This window comes from Mus pahari, chromosome 13 (genome assembly GCF_900095145.1).
Source record: "Mus pahari chromosome 13, PAHARI_EIJ_v1.1, whole genome shotgun sequence".
NCBI lineage: Eukaryota > Metazoa > Chordata > Mammalia > Rodentia > Muridae > Mus > Mus pahari.
In genome coordinates, this window is record NC_034602.1 from 85,318,229 (window position 1) to 85,333,687 (window position 15,459).

The following is a 15,459-nucleotide window of genomic DNA, read 5'->3' on the forward strand; positions in this document are numbered from 1 at the left end:
GTAATGGAGAATAAATGTAGTGTATAACTCAGCCTACACAATGATAAAGATGACACTTATTATCAGCAAGGAATGATAGTTTCTTCTGTTAGCAAAATTAGAGAGACTTCTAGCTCATTGGGGGAAAGTAAATCTATATTCCACTTCCCCTCTTACATTAAAATAAATGTTAGATGCGTAAAACATAGAAGTGAGGAAATGGTTAGTAACGTGCTTACAGTGGCAAGGCCCAGGGCCCTACGGGAGCCCCTGTCTCAAAAACTACAGAGAACAGCTCCCCAGGAATGAAATGCAGTGCTGTTCTGTGACATCCACATACCTTCACACACATACTCCCACACGACTATGAGCATACATACATGCATGCACATACATGCATGTATATAAAATACATATATATATATATATATATACATATATTCATACATACATACATGCACAATTATACACAAAATAAAGTTCAAGTGGATGTTTTAAAATTAATTTGGAATGGGAAAGGCCATGACAACCATAGGCCTAAAGCAAAACACAAAAAGGTTTGCTTTAATTTGTTTATGTATAAATTTGTAGCTGTGGCAGCAACATAGTAAACTGAATGAGAAGATAACCTTCAGGGTAACACATTTGTAGAACATCAGGCAGATTTATTTCTGTAACACACAAATGACTTGACTAAAGCAATTTCAAAACTGAGCTCAATGGGAAACTGTGGACACAAAATAGCAAGTGAAAAGAATTGCAAGTATCCAATACACATGTAGACAGAACCTCTCAGAACTAAGGAAATACCCAGTGGGAAAAGGAAGCATTTTCTACCAAAGAAGTAGGTAACTGGAAAAAATAGGAAGACAAAGTTATGCACTCAGTAGGAACCTTCAAACCGTTCCTAGGAGATGGTTATAGTTTTGGATAGCATTTGGGTCAGCATCCGTCATCGTTAAATGTTCTTGTCCTTTATCCCAGCAACTCTACTTCTCATGTATCATGAATGTGAATGAAGGTTGAAAAACATGGGTCAATGCTTATTTGTTTGTATGACTGGAAATATGCAGACAATGTAATGAACACCCAGTAGGTACAAATGACTTGGGTTTTTTTGGGTTTTTTTGTTTGTTTGTTTGTTTTTGTTTTTTAACTTGCAGCCATTTTAATGTAATTAATTTAAAAAACTGTGGGGAAAATATCCAGCTCTCTCTCTCACACACAGCCACACACAACACACATATTCACACACACACACACACACACACACACACATATGCACACATACACACGCACACACACACCTGCCAAATCTCTTTAATTATCTCACAGTCCTATCTGCAATATGAACTGATTCTCATAGCCGTATATTTTTCAATATAAACATAAAATTTCAATAGATAGGAAGTAAAAGCAACCGACTCGGAATGAACAGGGGAGGGGGGGTATACAAATGTGTTCCATATGCACAATGTGGAATATCATCCAGGCTTAGAATGGAAGGTATCTTAAAAACGGGTCAACCATGAGCATGTTCAGCTAGTAAAATAAGACAGTCATGAAAAGATAAACATTGCACCACTCCTGTGTAAGGGTATCTGATGAAATACACAGAGAACTGTGGTTTCCTGGGGCACAGGAGGGCAAGGGGGTGTTATGGTCAAGCCAGCATAGAATTTGTGTTCCGCAGTATGAAAAGGGTCTGGTAATTGCTTCACTACAACGTAACTAGTCCCACCACTACTGAACTATGCATTTTAGATGGGTTAAGATTTACCAAAAAATAATTTTGCAGGCTTAATATCCTTGTATGTGTCTATGTAAGTGCTTGTGAACATGTCAGGATGTATGTGAAGGCTGTGAGCAAGAGAGCAGTAAAGACACTCCCTGATCAGAAGGGTTTTTACTGTAGGAGAGAGAGAGAGAGAGAGAGAGAGAGAGAGAGAGAGAGAGAGAGAGAGAGAGAGAGAGAGAGAGAGAGAGAGAGAACAGCCATGTGGTAGAGACCAGAGCAGAGAGAAAGGAGACTGGACATGGCCAGGGCTATCTGTGAGCGAGGGAGCATAGTAGGGAGCAGGGGAGACCATGCCAGGAACTGGTATCTAGGAGGAGGGGGTCTGGGAAGCTTTGGGAGTCCAGACCTGGGAGCTAGCACAGTGGAGGGGAGTCAGGGACTAAGAAGAGCCAGAAGGCTAGCAATAAAGATGGCAGACTTCCAGCTTATCTCTCACTTGAGACTTGAGACAAAAGCCTGGCATGCTTTTCCAGCTAGCAGGGTCCCTCCCCACTGGCTGACTGATTCAGGCTGGTCCAATATGTTCAGTGCAGGTCCTGTGTCCTGACTGTATTTACCTGAAGCTGTGGGCCTATTAGCTTCCTTTTCTTTGTTTAACCTGGTCAGTCAAAAATTAAAGAAAGGGCATCTCAGGCCACCAAAACAACTTAAAACCTCCAGCTCTCTAGAGGAAAAATGAATCTGTTCTGTAGGGCATATCTCTCTCTCTCTCTCTCTCTCTCTCTCTCTCTCTCTCTGTGTGTGTGTGTGTGTGTGTGTGTGTGTGTGCGTGTATGCATGCCCACACACATGTACCTCTACTTGTATGATGAAGTTCATTATCTGTTGCTGCCCACTGTGTCTAGGATGTCCCCTGCCTTTTAAATTTTATCATCTGTGGAGAAGATGATCAAGACTCCTAAACAGTAAGACTCCTGTGTCTGACTTCCAGCTCTGGGATGGCAGGCACACTCTGCTGCCAACGGCTTTTCACACTGGTGCTGAGGATCTGAACCCAGTCCTTCATGCTCACAGAGCAAGCACTTCACTGACTAAGCCATCTCCCCAGCCCTCTGGGTTTAATAATCTTATCAGAAAGTTCTGCTATGACACAGAGATTAGCTGACGATAGTGTGCACAAGTCTGGGGAGACCAGAGGTGTTGTTAGATCATGTGGCTCTGATGCTACATCAGAAGTTTGCAAGCAGCCTGATGTGGGTGCTAGGAACCACGAAGTCATCTCTCCAGCTCCAGGAGTGTAACTTTCTATGAAGACACAATATCAGGAACACTAGCTGTTCTTCCCGAGGACCTGGGTTCAATTCCCAGCACTCACATAGTGGATGACAACTGTCTGTAACTCAAGATGCAGGGATCCCGTGGTCTTTTGTAGCCTCTGCAGGCTCCAGGCAAGCACATGGTACGAAGACATACAGGCCAGTACTGTGGCACAGTGTTGCTGTGAGGGGGAAATAATCTTTATTGCATGGTTGACGGACAGGGACTCCAGGAGCCAAGCTGCCCAGAGCTGCCTCTATAAGCTAACAGCAGAGGGCTTTTTAGGAAGTGGGAGGGGACCAACTGCTTTCTAAATGAATGGTGCAAAGGGGGAGTCTTAGTGTTGTGTGGCACGAGCAGAAACGGGCATCACACAGCTTCCTGGGCCACGATTCTCTAGGGGAAGTTGTCATGGGCTGCACTGGGGCTTGGGGATTGAGCTCATGACATCGACAGGTCATGACTGGACACACTGACTGACGGATTGTGGAGGCAGTCTCTGAAAGACAACTGAAGAACTTGGTTATTTCAGGAATTCATGTCCGAGGCTCCGCTGAGCTCATTCTCATGTTATTTTCCAGCTTGCACACAAAAGCAAATACACACCCAGGCACAAATATGCGATCTAGGCCGCCCATCCCTACACAGCTCTGGGGCCAGTGGGAGGTTACCAGCGTGTGGTTAGTTTATTGTAATTAACTCGGGGCTGAAAGAGAAAATTAAGGAGACACGAGAAAGTCAAGGAGCCTCTCATTCTGGGGTCTGCGTGGAGTCACCAGCCAGCTGAAAGTCATGAACTCCAGCACAAGTAATAACGCTTGCTGTGAAGATTGCCTGTATAGAGACACATTCCTTTTACCTGGAGCTAATTTCAAATAAGAATGTTAAAATAGCAGGGAGCCACGCTTGACAACTGAGTGCATGTGAATTTTAAGTCTTTCTCTTTCCCTAGATGAGAACTCAAAGTTTCCTGGGAATCTCAAAACTTTGTTTACTATAAAACGCTGTACCTTATTCGTGCAGCCCGCATGGCCCATGCTTTTACCATTTAACTGCAATCCTATTTAATGGCTCACTTACCAAAAGGAAAGAATGAGCAACTCTTGAAATGTAACTTAGAAACCACCAAACCAGGGGTGGGGGATGGGAATGGAGGGAGGGAGGGAGGGAGAGAGAGAGAGAGAGAGAGAGAGAGAGAGAGAGAGAGAGATTGAGAGATTGAGATTTAAGCAAGACTATTCTTTTTAAAGGGACAGAAATTTCTTAAATAACCAAGTTCTTCAGCTGTCTTTCAGAGACTGTCTTTCAGAATCCTCTCAGGAGTGGGCTGGAACCAGCCTCATAAAGATGGGTCTGTGCCGAAGTCAGTCAGTGTGTCCAGTCATGACCTGTCGATGTCATGAGCTCAATCCCCAAGCCCCCAGTGCAGCCCATGACAACTTCCCCTAGAGAATCGTGGCCCAGGAAGCTGTGTGGTGCTCATTTCTGTGAACACGGGCTGTCCTTTTCTATCATGCCTCTCCTCCACAATGCCCACATGTAAACCAGGCTTGTCACAAGATTCTTTTCTGTGGTGCAGTCAGGAATCTGACTTCACGTTAGGTGTCTCGAAGGAACTCTGTGTCTCTGGCCCTGCCCACATTGCTGCTGACAGAACAGGATCAAGGTCTCAGATACTGTCTCAGTGCATTCCTGCTGGAGCAGGAGGGGATGCCCGCTTTCTTCGTGTTCTAACTGAAGATGCTGAATCTCTGCCACTGTCTTTAATATGTAATCTCTGGTGTATCAGTGTGATTTTTGTTCTGAAGTTTTCCAAGTCTCTGTTTATGTTTCGTCTGACCCCCGGTGTCTGGCCTGGAACTCACAGTTCTTGTTGGATGTTGCCTCGCAATATAGAATTGCTTATAACATTTTAAAAACATTTTATTTTTAATTATATGTAGGCGCCTGCATGTATGAACGTGTGTACAGGTGTCTGGGGGCCAGAGGTTTTAGATCATGTGGATCTGATGTTACAGGACATTGTAAGCTGCCTGACGCGGATGTTAGGAACCACTGAGCTATCTCTCCAGCTCCAGAATGTAACTTTTTGTTAAGACACAATAGCAGGGACTGGAGAAATGGCTCAGTGGCTAAGTGTGCTAGCTGTTCTTCTAGAGGACCTGGGTTCAATTCTCAGCACTTACATGGTAGATGACAACTGTCTGTAACTCAAGATACAGGGATCTAGTGATCTTTTATAGCCTCCCCAGGTTCCAGGAATGCACATGGTGCATAGACATATATGCAGGGAAAACTCCCAAGCACATAAAATAATAAAAATGTTTAAAAGTGTGTGTGTGTGTGTGTGTGTGTGTGTTTCCATGTCCCTCCACTGTGCAATCAGGGCACAGTGCCTTTCTTGCACATTAGCATCTTCACCAACAGGGTAGTTCCTTGAGCCAGTGGTCAAAGTTTTAATTGGACATGCCTGATTAAACTATTAATTTGTTATTGTATCATTGAATTCAATATCCAGACTCCTTTACTTCCCAAGAGATGGAGCTGGCTCCAATCTCAGCCCTCTAAATCATGTGGTCTTTCTGGTGACCAGCTCTCTTCCTGAACCTGTCAAAGGACCATGATGAGTCACCCCAGGCACAGAGCAAAGGCACTCCCACCACTCAGGAAATTCCAAGGGTTTTTGAAACTCTTTGCCAAGAACCAAGACAAAGCCGAATATAGCCTCATCAAACTACCTTGAGACTCACACTGAAGTGCTGGGTTCCCGAAACCTTACCTGCCTTTATTTCTTTAATGAAATTATGACACAAACTGCACTCTCTTAAAGCCAAAGCTTAGAAGCTTTGACTGTAAATCATATCTATAGTCACTAGGAAACTAGGAAAATAGGCGAATATAATGAAGATTGGCAAAATGAGATATTCTGAACATGCCAATCATGTAGCAGGCATGAAGAACCTGCCTTTGCTGTTGGAGATGTAGCTCAGTGATCAAGTGCTTGCCTGCAGTGCCGAAGGCCCTGGCTCTGCTCCCCAAAACCATAAGACAGGGGTATGTGGGAGAGGGGGGATCATTAATGGTGGAAATGTTGTGGAATGCTGCCAGCAGCAATCTGCAGATGGGTCACATTCACCCGTGATCATGTGTTCCTGGGGACAGTTAGAGCATGGCCGCCATTCCCCACCTGACCACTCCTTTCTTTCTGGAGACATGCTGTTTGACAGATGGGGACACTGGATGTAATTTCTGTAGCTCCTCCAGTTGAGAGACAGCTGTGAGTGTTATCACAAGGAAGGTGCAGCATGCCAGGGTGAGAGAACCTGTGATGGTGCTTTTTATAAGTAATGAAAGATGTCATACGTGGTTTAAGCCCTGTGAAAAGGAGGCTGAGACCCTTCAGAAGAGAGTGTGGCATCAGCAACCATGATGGGGTCCTGAAAACAGAAAGGAAGACTTCCCAGAAGGAGATCATGACGGTAGTCCTGAGGGGAGGCTTGGTGTGGGAGAGAAGCTCGGAGCTCCATCCACGTCTTATTTCAAGAATGTCTTGGGCCTGGGTCATAGCTGTATGGAGGAGGGAGAATGCAAGGCCACAGCAGGTGGAGTTCGAGGAGTCCTGGGGGCCCTAACTGCCCGTTTCTTACTTGGTTGAAGACATCCCAGTCCTCTCTCCTTCCTGGTGTGTTCGCTCTTCCTGACCTTGGAGGTTCCCACATAGGCGGGAGTCACAGCTGTATTCAGGAGTGTGGGGAAGCTGGACTCTGCCTCTGCCTTCCCTCTCATCTCCCACATCTCAATGAAAGATCTGGCTTTGAAGCTCACTTTGCACCCCAAGTAAAAAGAGGAGCCTGTTGTAGTTAAGGTTCCTCTTGCTGTGGTAAGGCGCCTTGACTAAGGTCAACTCGAGGAGGAAGGGATTTATTTCCTTGTACACTTCAGGTAATAGTACATTGTGAAGGGCCTGGAGGCAGGGACTGAAGCAGAAGCCATGAAGGAGTGCTGTTTACTTGCTTGCTAAGCCTGCCTTCTTAGGGCGCATAGGACCACCAAGCCAGGCGTGGCTCTGCCTACAGTGAGCTGGACCCTCTCACATTAATCACCAATCAGGAAAATGCTTCCACAGGCTTGCCCACAGGCTAGTCTGTCTTTGCAGAGCTATCTTCTTACCAGACACTAGTCATACTGGATCAGAGGCCCATGCCTGTGCACCATGACTTCATCTCAACCATTGGCATTGGGAGTGAGCTAGATCCAATCACAGTTACAGGAAAGACATGATCTCATGCCACCTGCCTGATGTGTCTCTATTTTAGTTCAGGGCCCCTTATAGGATACTTCCTGTGGTTTTAAAAGGCCATTTTTTTACTTGAAGAATTGAACAAAAAGTCTTACACTTTCCAAGTTGGGGCCGCTTTGTTTTTTGCAGACTGCTCCATTTCCTCTTGTATCATAAGCTTCCTGACCCAGGACAGCATCTTGACATTGAGTACAGAGAGTAATCATTTCTCCCAGGCTCTCTGAAAGCCCTTGAGTCCTAGAGTTTTCTCTGGGGCTTAATTTTTTGGATCTGGCTTTTATGGGGCTTTAGGAAGTGATGCGTGATATGGCTTTGCCTCACCTTCGGAATGTGCTCACGGCGGCTGCCATTTTTGCTCTGGAGCATTCGGCTCTAAATATGCTTTGTGTCAACAGAGCTGGCACCCTGTGTTTCTCTTTTATTCACCCTTTGAACACAGAGCTTCAATTTATTGCAAGTCTGGTGCACAGTCCATGAAGAAATAGATGCAGCCGTGTTTAGAGAGACTGGTCTGCCACGGTAACAGCAGACAATTACCTTGAGGGTAATGTGGCCATGTCAGTGGTTTCAGGGTACCCACCATGCATGCTCTGTGGCTAGCCAAAGGATGGTTTTAGGAAGTAAGAAAAATTCTACTGGCATAAGCTGGATTTAAAGGCGATATTAGTCTAGACTAGTAAATTGACCAGCAGGAGGCACTATCTGGTTGTATCAACTTAGACAAGGTTCTTTTATTTTTTAAAGATTTATTTATTTATTGTTTGTAAGTACACTGTAGCTGTCTTCAGACACTCCAGAAGAGGGCATCAGATCTCATTACAGATGGTTGAGAGCTACCATGTGGTTGCTGGGATTTGAACTCAGGACCTTCAGAAGAGCAGTCAGTGCTCTTAACCGCTGAGCCATCTCTTCAGCCCCTATTTTTTATTTTATTTTATTTTATTTTATTTTATTTTATTTTATTTTATTTTATTTTATTTTGGTTTGTTTGTTTTTGTTCGCTTATTGGTTTTAGAGACAGGGTTTCTCTTTGTAGTCCTGGCTGTCCTGGAACTCACTCTGTAGACCAGGCTGGCCTTGAACTCATTAATCTGCCTGCCTCTGCCTCCCCAGTGCTGGGATTAAAGGCGTGCGCCACCACTGCCCAGCTTAGGCAAGGTTCTTAAGCATCTCCCTGGCCATCCAGGCTCAGGGTTTATGTGTCTGCTTTCTGTGTTTGTCATGGAGATTGAAAGTGTTCCTAGCAAAGCTCTAGACGCAGGACAACTGTCCTTATTATACAGAATTCCTGTTTGCTTTCTTACTTCTTCTCATTACTTTACTTCCCAGTGGGTTTCACCATCCTTTTTCTTTTAGAAGCATTTAAAGGTCAAGTTTGAGAAAAGGGAAGAAACTAAATATACACAAGACAGTAGGTGGACCCCTGACCAAGCATGATTTTAAAAATGGCTTTAGCCAAGTGTCCATGGAATGTTCCCCATTAGCACTGACTATGGTACTAGGGAAAGGACCTCAACTAAGAACTGATGAATGGGTTTTCTCTGACAAAACAGGAGGACTGCAGTGAAACAGGCAATCCAAAGAGCTTTGGATATAAATATCAACATTCCTAAAGCAACACCTCATAAATGAGTTCCTTAGCTTCCACCTGTGCAGTATCCAGGTCTTGCTTGTTGGCTTTATTCTAGTTTTCTAGGGGACCAAGAATGAAGTGTAATGTTGGTTATGCTATTTGGTGATCCATTCAAACCACTGAGGGCCTCATGATGCTGAATCCCACCCCATCGTTGTGGACTCTACGAAAGTGGGCTATGGCTTGAGGATTTACATCTCTGGAAATTCCAGGAGATTCCTATAGAGTAGATCGAGGAAGCCATTTTGAGAACCACTGAGGTAGAGTTCCCTAACCTCCAGCCCTGGCAACGTGATGTGCTGTAGAACATGGGCATTTTGTTCCCATGGAGATAGCCTTAAGTCTAGGCACCTTCCTGACCAATAAAGTTTTGTTAGACAAACCATCTCTCTGGGACTGAAAATGCCCTCGTTCTATTATTTTTAACTACGTGTAGATAGGCGTGTACAGCATGCAGGCATATAGATTTGAGTGTGGGTACCTCTGAAAGCCAATGACATTGGATCCTGTGGAACTATAGAGTTCCAGATGGTTGAGAGACTCCTGATTGTGCACTGGGAAATGAACTTGAGTCCCCTGGAACAGCCAGTGCTCTTAGCAGCTGAGCTGTGACTCCAGTGCCTTCAAATCTACCTCATTAAGATCATTGAAGAAATCTTTTTGTCATTATCTAGTATGCATTAAACAATATGAGTCTGGTTATTTATTTTACAGTCACTTTTGATAAATTATATAGATATCGTCTGGATAACCAAGTCTTACCAAGTAAATCCTATAATATTGTTCATATAAGTGACTAAAACACTTTTCAATGTTTCACTAGAGTTCTATTTCAGAATTCCCAAGTTCTGGGGTGGGGCTTTGGCTCAGTGGTAGAGCACTCAGTTGTCATGTATGGGGCCCTGGCACTCAGTTGTCATGTGTGGGGCCCTGGCACTCAGTTGTCATGTGTGGGGCCCTGGGGTTTGATTCCTGCACAGCAAAATAAACAAATAAATAAAAACCAGATTCCCATGGCTACTTTCAAGTTGACATGTATGTGTGCATGTAGGAGAAGGAGAGAGGGAAGGAAAGGGAGCAGAACCCTTTTATCATGTAAGCTGTTTCTCCCATCTAACCCTTCACCTGAAAAAAAGAGTTGCATGATGGGTCGGGAATTTTATCTTCATCTAATTTTGTAACTTGGAATTTTAATAGATTTTGATTTGTAGGTGGTAGAGAGCAGGCCAGAGGTCACAGAGAGTGTAAACTCTGAATCTTTGTAAGACATGAGCATGAAGGATACACCGTATTGTCTTCGCGTATTCAGAAGAAGCCATGTTAAGTAACCTCGTGGTATAGAATCACACAAATTGAACTGCCTAAGAATGTAGAACCTAGCTCCTGGTTCCTAAAAGTAAAATTCAGTATCTCTGAAATAGATCCAGGACACGGTCACAGGCTTTCTGAAATGTTGCCTCAGGAGATAATGAGACATGATTCCAGAAATGCAGGGGTGATTTAGAGCAGGGCATTCAAAGGCAGATCTGTGGCTCAGCTAGCTGAGTGAATGAAAGTAACTTCTGCTCTCTCCTTAAGTCCTGATGCCATTTACAGGGAGTCAATCATTCGAGAATCAGGACTGTGATAGGTTGTAGTTAACATATGCAAGGTGCCTAGCATGGGGGCACCTAATGGGTACTTCCAGAGCATCACACAGAGGGGGTAGGTGGATAAGGGAAGGGCAGACCTTAGAGGTGGGAGTGGACAATAATGAAGTCCGTTGTCTCTGCCAGCTTACAAAGCTTATTAAGCTTTGAACTCCAAAGAATTATGTTAAAGCGACTGATTAAGTCGCTTCTATTGTCTTTAGACCTGGCACATTCTAGCTTGTTAGTTTTCATTTTTTTTCCTTCGGAGTGCTTTAAACAATGTTTGACAACATTGAAACAAATTGTTCCATCTCATCTATCGAGTCAGCAGGCTCCCGTCTCTACCGTGCCAGTACATTAATTTTCCATTCACTTTAATGTGACAAGATAATGTCCTTTCATGAAAATAGACACTTCAGAAGAGCGTAGATGTGACCATATTAATTCACAACAACACAGTCAATACCATTCAATAACAGGGTAGAAAGTCCCCATTTAAACAGAGAATGTCAGATGTGGCTGGGATTAGTGCAGATTTTTATTTGAAAGGTCAGAATATACTATATGAGGACATGGTGACTTTGAAGATCACCAACATCGTTTTGGCTGTCATGTAGTTCTTCAGCAATTTCAGAATATTTTATTCTTTTGCAGTATGGTCTTTCTCAGCTCACTGTCGTGTTTCTAATTTAAGTGCTTAAAATTAGTAATGTAGCTATTTTTTTAAAAACAACAACAACAACAACAACAACAAAACTCTATGCTATTCTTGAAGCTCCAAGATGTCAGCAGAGTTCTCAGACAGGAATCTTGGGACCACCGTCACACGCCCATTAAGCAGAGCATAAAAGACAACAGTCTCGATAGCATTTTCATTTATTAATTCTTTAGAGTAGGGTTCCCCAAGCACGGTGGTCAACATCAATTTACACATCCCAGCATCTCTGGTCTGCAGCTGCTCACATCATCAATGTGAGAGGTGATGAGTAGCTTACTCAGAATCCTCACTGGGGAATACGGTAGATGAAGAGAATTTAAGTTTTCTTATATTTTTTATGTAGGAACTTTTAATCCTGCAGTCCTCAGAGTCTCTGATGTTGAAACAGCTCATTGCCCTAGAGGAACAATGTTTTATATGTGCAGTTTGGCCCACCTTGGGGGCCTCTTTCTACGTGTAGTACAAACATGTCTAGGGACGGGAGATCTTGCACTATGCCAGGAACAGCAAGAAACTGGGCTGCCACAGGCCTCTCTCCCTCTAGGACTGGGGAGATGGCTCAGCAGTTAAGAGCACTTGCTGCTTTTCCAGGGGGCTTAGAAGTTCTGCTCTGTGCTCCTAACAACTTAAAAAGCATTTGCTCCAGGTATTTAGTATGCAAATTTGAAGCCTCTGGGATCTTCTCTGGAACGGTGCCAGTGCAAGACCTCTGACAGGATTCTCCGAGCTTGCTGCCTCTGGGCTGTATGCAAGCCTGGTTCAGCGAGCTATCATTTAGTCACAGAGTCGACAGAAGGCAGTGGAATTAAAAACAACAACAACAACAACAACAACAAAACATAAACACCTTTACACAATTTCATCAATGGTCATGTGAGATACACATTTAGTCTGTACATAACTATAGTATAAATAAAAGTGTGGCTTTGAACTAGCAGAACTTTCCTTCTAGGTTGGATCTCGAGGAACCATAAAAGATTATCCAGGCTTTAGCCCATTGGTGGATGCCGAAGCTATCCGGAAAGCAATCAGAGGACTTGGTGAGTGGAGCTTTTCGGTTCCTGTATCCCTGTTAAGACCAGCCAGGAATGTTCCCATCTAATAAAGCCAGTTAGCCCAGTTTGGATCCTGAATTAGAGGAGTTGTCAGGGGATAATTTAAAGTGTGAAGCAATGAAGAAGTGCATGAGAGCTGAGTCCCTTAGTAAATAAAGCATTTGTAATGTTTGCTCAATTAAACCCTACCACCACCACCACAGCTCCCTCAACTGGTTATCGCCATCATGATCACAAATCATTACGGATGCGGTCCTGGGCCAGTCTTCCTAGGTTTTATTTCACCCCATTACCTAGAGAAAATCATCTTTCTAAATTAGACTTTACACTTACGGACTTCCAGTACCACAGCTACATGCCTAAGTATGTACTAGTTTCTATCGTTTCAACCAGTAAAACCAGAGAAGTGCACCATCCGTTCTTTGGCCAACCGTTTTTTACCTCTTAACGTAATGTTTTTGAGATTTATTCATGTGGATAAGTTTGATTCTGGGTCATTAATTTTAACTGCACAGTAGTCTATTGTATATTATATCATAAACTGGAAATGTTGATGAAACATTCAAATTGCCTATAACTCTTTTCTATTACAGCATAAAAGTCCTTGGTGAATGTTCCCGCTTAGACTTCACTGTGCACAGTTGCTAGCATTTCTCTGGGACAGGACAATAGTGAGTTCTGGGTGGAGATTACCAGAATGCTTATTTTCAAATTAGAAATTTTGCCAAATTGCTCTCCAAAAAATGGTTATCAAAATTAGTAGACTCTTGGGCCTAGAGATAAACTTTTCTAAGTAAAATCTCAAGCCACAGAAACATCCTCCTCCCCTTAGTCCATCTTCTGGACAATGCTTGGATCCCACCCCCCCTACCAACCGCCACAAAAAGTATCATGCTAAGGTTTTAACATTATCACCCAGTTTTAACATTAGCAAAAACAAGCTTAGTAATATTTTTTCCTAGGATTCACATCTATTGTACCATTTTAATCCTAAAGCCATAAAGCTACTCTGCATTTTTTTCCTAGGTTTAGAAGTTCTGCTTTTTTTTTTTTTAACTTGATCATCAGTCTACAAGGAATTGACATATGGGAGGAGCATTTAGAGATATCCAACTTCATTTTATCTCTAATGAACATTTAATTGTCTCAGCACAGGTCTTCATGTTCCTTTCCGTATGCATAGGAAAGAGTAGACAAGGATTGACTTGAGTGGTTTTTATTTTTCCAGCCCTCAAATCACCTAAATAAACTTCCTTTTCAAAAACAAACAATCAAACAGTCGAACGAACCACAAACACACAGATTCTAACCCAGCGAGAAGCTGGAAACTAAAAATTAAAAAGCTTTCCTGTCTGTGCTTGCTTTGGAGCCCTGAATCTGTTGTTTGAAACAGGTAAGGAGATTCCTTGACTCATAAAATAACTTTGTTCTCATTCAGGGACGGATGAGAAAACCCTCATCAACATCCTGACGGAGCGGTCGAATGCGCAGCGGCAGCTGATTGTCAAGCAGTACCAAGCGGCATATGAACAGGTACCATCCGTGAACACGGCGGGCTGCAGAGACAATCTCACCGTGCTCCGGTGCTCCGGTTCCTCCCCTGAGCACCACTCACAGATCTTTGGCTTTACCCTGAGTGTGGTAGCGTTGCCCTGAGCATCCATTCAAGAGCCAGGATGCTTAGTTCAGGTTTTGGCTTTCACCACCTCAATCGTTTGGAACTTCTGCTTCTTCACTGTGGAATGAAGAAGGGTGATTTAGAGCGGGGTCACCACCCTGTTGAGGTTAAATGACCCATTCATAGGGGCTGCGTATCAGATATTTACATTATGATTCATAACAGTAGTAAAATTGCAGTTTATAAAGTAGCAATGAAATAATTTTATAGTGGGGGGGGTCACCACGACATGAGGAACTGTTTTAAGGGATCACAGCATTAGGAAGGTTGAGATCCACTGCCCTAGAGCAATGGCTCCAAGCCATCACTGAGTCCCCTCCCCAGAGTACATGACACAAAGGGAGACTAACGTTTTCTTTTTTTGAAACAGGGTCTCATGTAGCACGGACTGGCCTAGAACTCACAAAGTGGCGGAAGGTGATTTTGAACTCCCCCCTGTGTTCAATCTCTTAAGTGTGGGGAGTCACTAGGCCTGCATTATGTGGTACTAAGGATCAAACTCAGGTCCTTGTGAATGCTAGACAGGTATTCTACCAACTGAGACATGTCCCTAGTCTCAAGAGAGACACTTTGATGACCTCAAGTCAGACTGGGGGTAGAGGGTGATTCTAACTTCCAGTGTGTAGAGGTTGGAGATATTGTTAAGTATTATGTAATATGAAGGACAGTCCTCCCAACAAAGAATGATCTGGCCAGCTATTTGAGAAAAGCAGCCTTCAGTTTCCCTTTTAATGTTAAAATTGTTATGTAAATATAGGCTCAGAAAACCCAACATAAGAAAACCCATCAAGTGTCAGAAAATAGCTACATACATATCCCAAAATAGCTACACACGAGCAAGACTGTCATCGACACACAATGTTTGTCATCTCTTTGCTGAATAGTGTTCTCTGCTGGAGACTGGAGATTCGCTGGTAGGAGAGGCAGTTCCTCCCATCTCCTGTGGGGCTAGCCTAACCTCCTACCAGAAGCATAATAAGTTCAGTCATTGCAAGTGGAGCATGAAAGTGGGGTGGGGTGGTGGAAGGTACCGGTGACAGGACTCTCTGACCGTGGTGAGGAAGTGATGTCAGCAGGTGCTGCTGCCTGACTGGCTGCTAGAAGAATCAATGCTGTGGCTGACCTGCTCCGTCTGCAGATGCGCAGGGAAAGCAGAGGGGAGAACAAATGTAAGAGTCCTGGGAGTAGGCAGCTGGAAGTGTGGGGGAGATAGAACCCCGATATATAGCCGGAGTGTGGCACTAATGGGACAGAGCGTGTGTGGCCATGTAAAGCTGGAGCTTTTTAAAAAATATTTCAGGTGCCACCATGTTTCTCAGCCTAAGCTCAAATGATTGTCCCACCCTAGGCTCCCAAGCAGCTAGAAATATACAAGGGTGCATCACAGTGCCTGACTCCTAACCATTTTTA

The 15,459-nt window shown here is 43.7% G+C and overlaps 1 protein-coding gene across 1 annotated transcript in view; it reads left to right on the plus strand.

The window, feature by feature from the left end:
• Anxa3 (annexin A3) overlaps positions 1 to 15,459 on the plus strand; it is a 50,379-nt gene that overhangs the window by 4,543 nt on the left and 30,377 nt on the right. The window contains exons 3-4 of the mRNA XM_021210592.1: positions 12,269 to 12,356; positions 13,810 to 13,904. Coding sequence (XP_021066251.1) covers positions 12,269 to 12,356; positions 13,810 to 13,904 — 183 coding nt within the window. The remainder of the gene's footprint in view (positions 1 to 12,268; positions 12,357 to 13,809; positions 13,905 to 15,459) is intronic.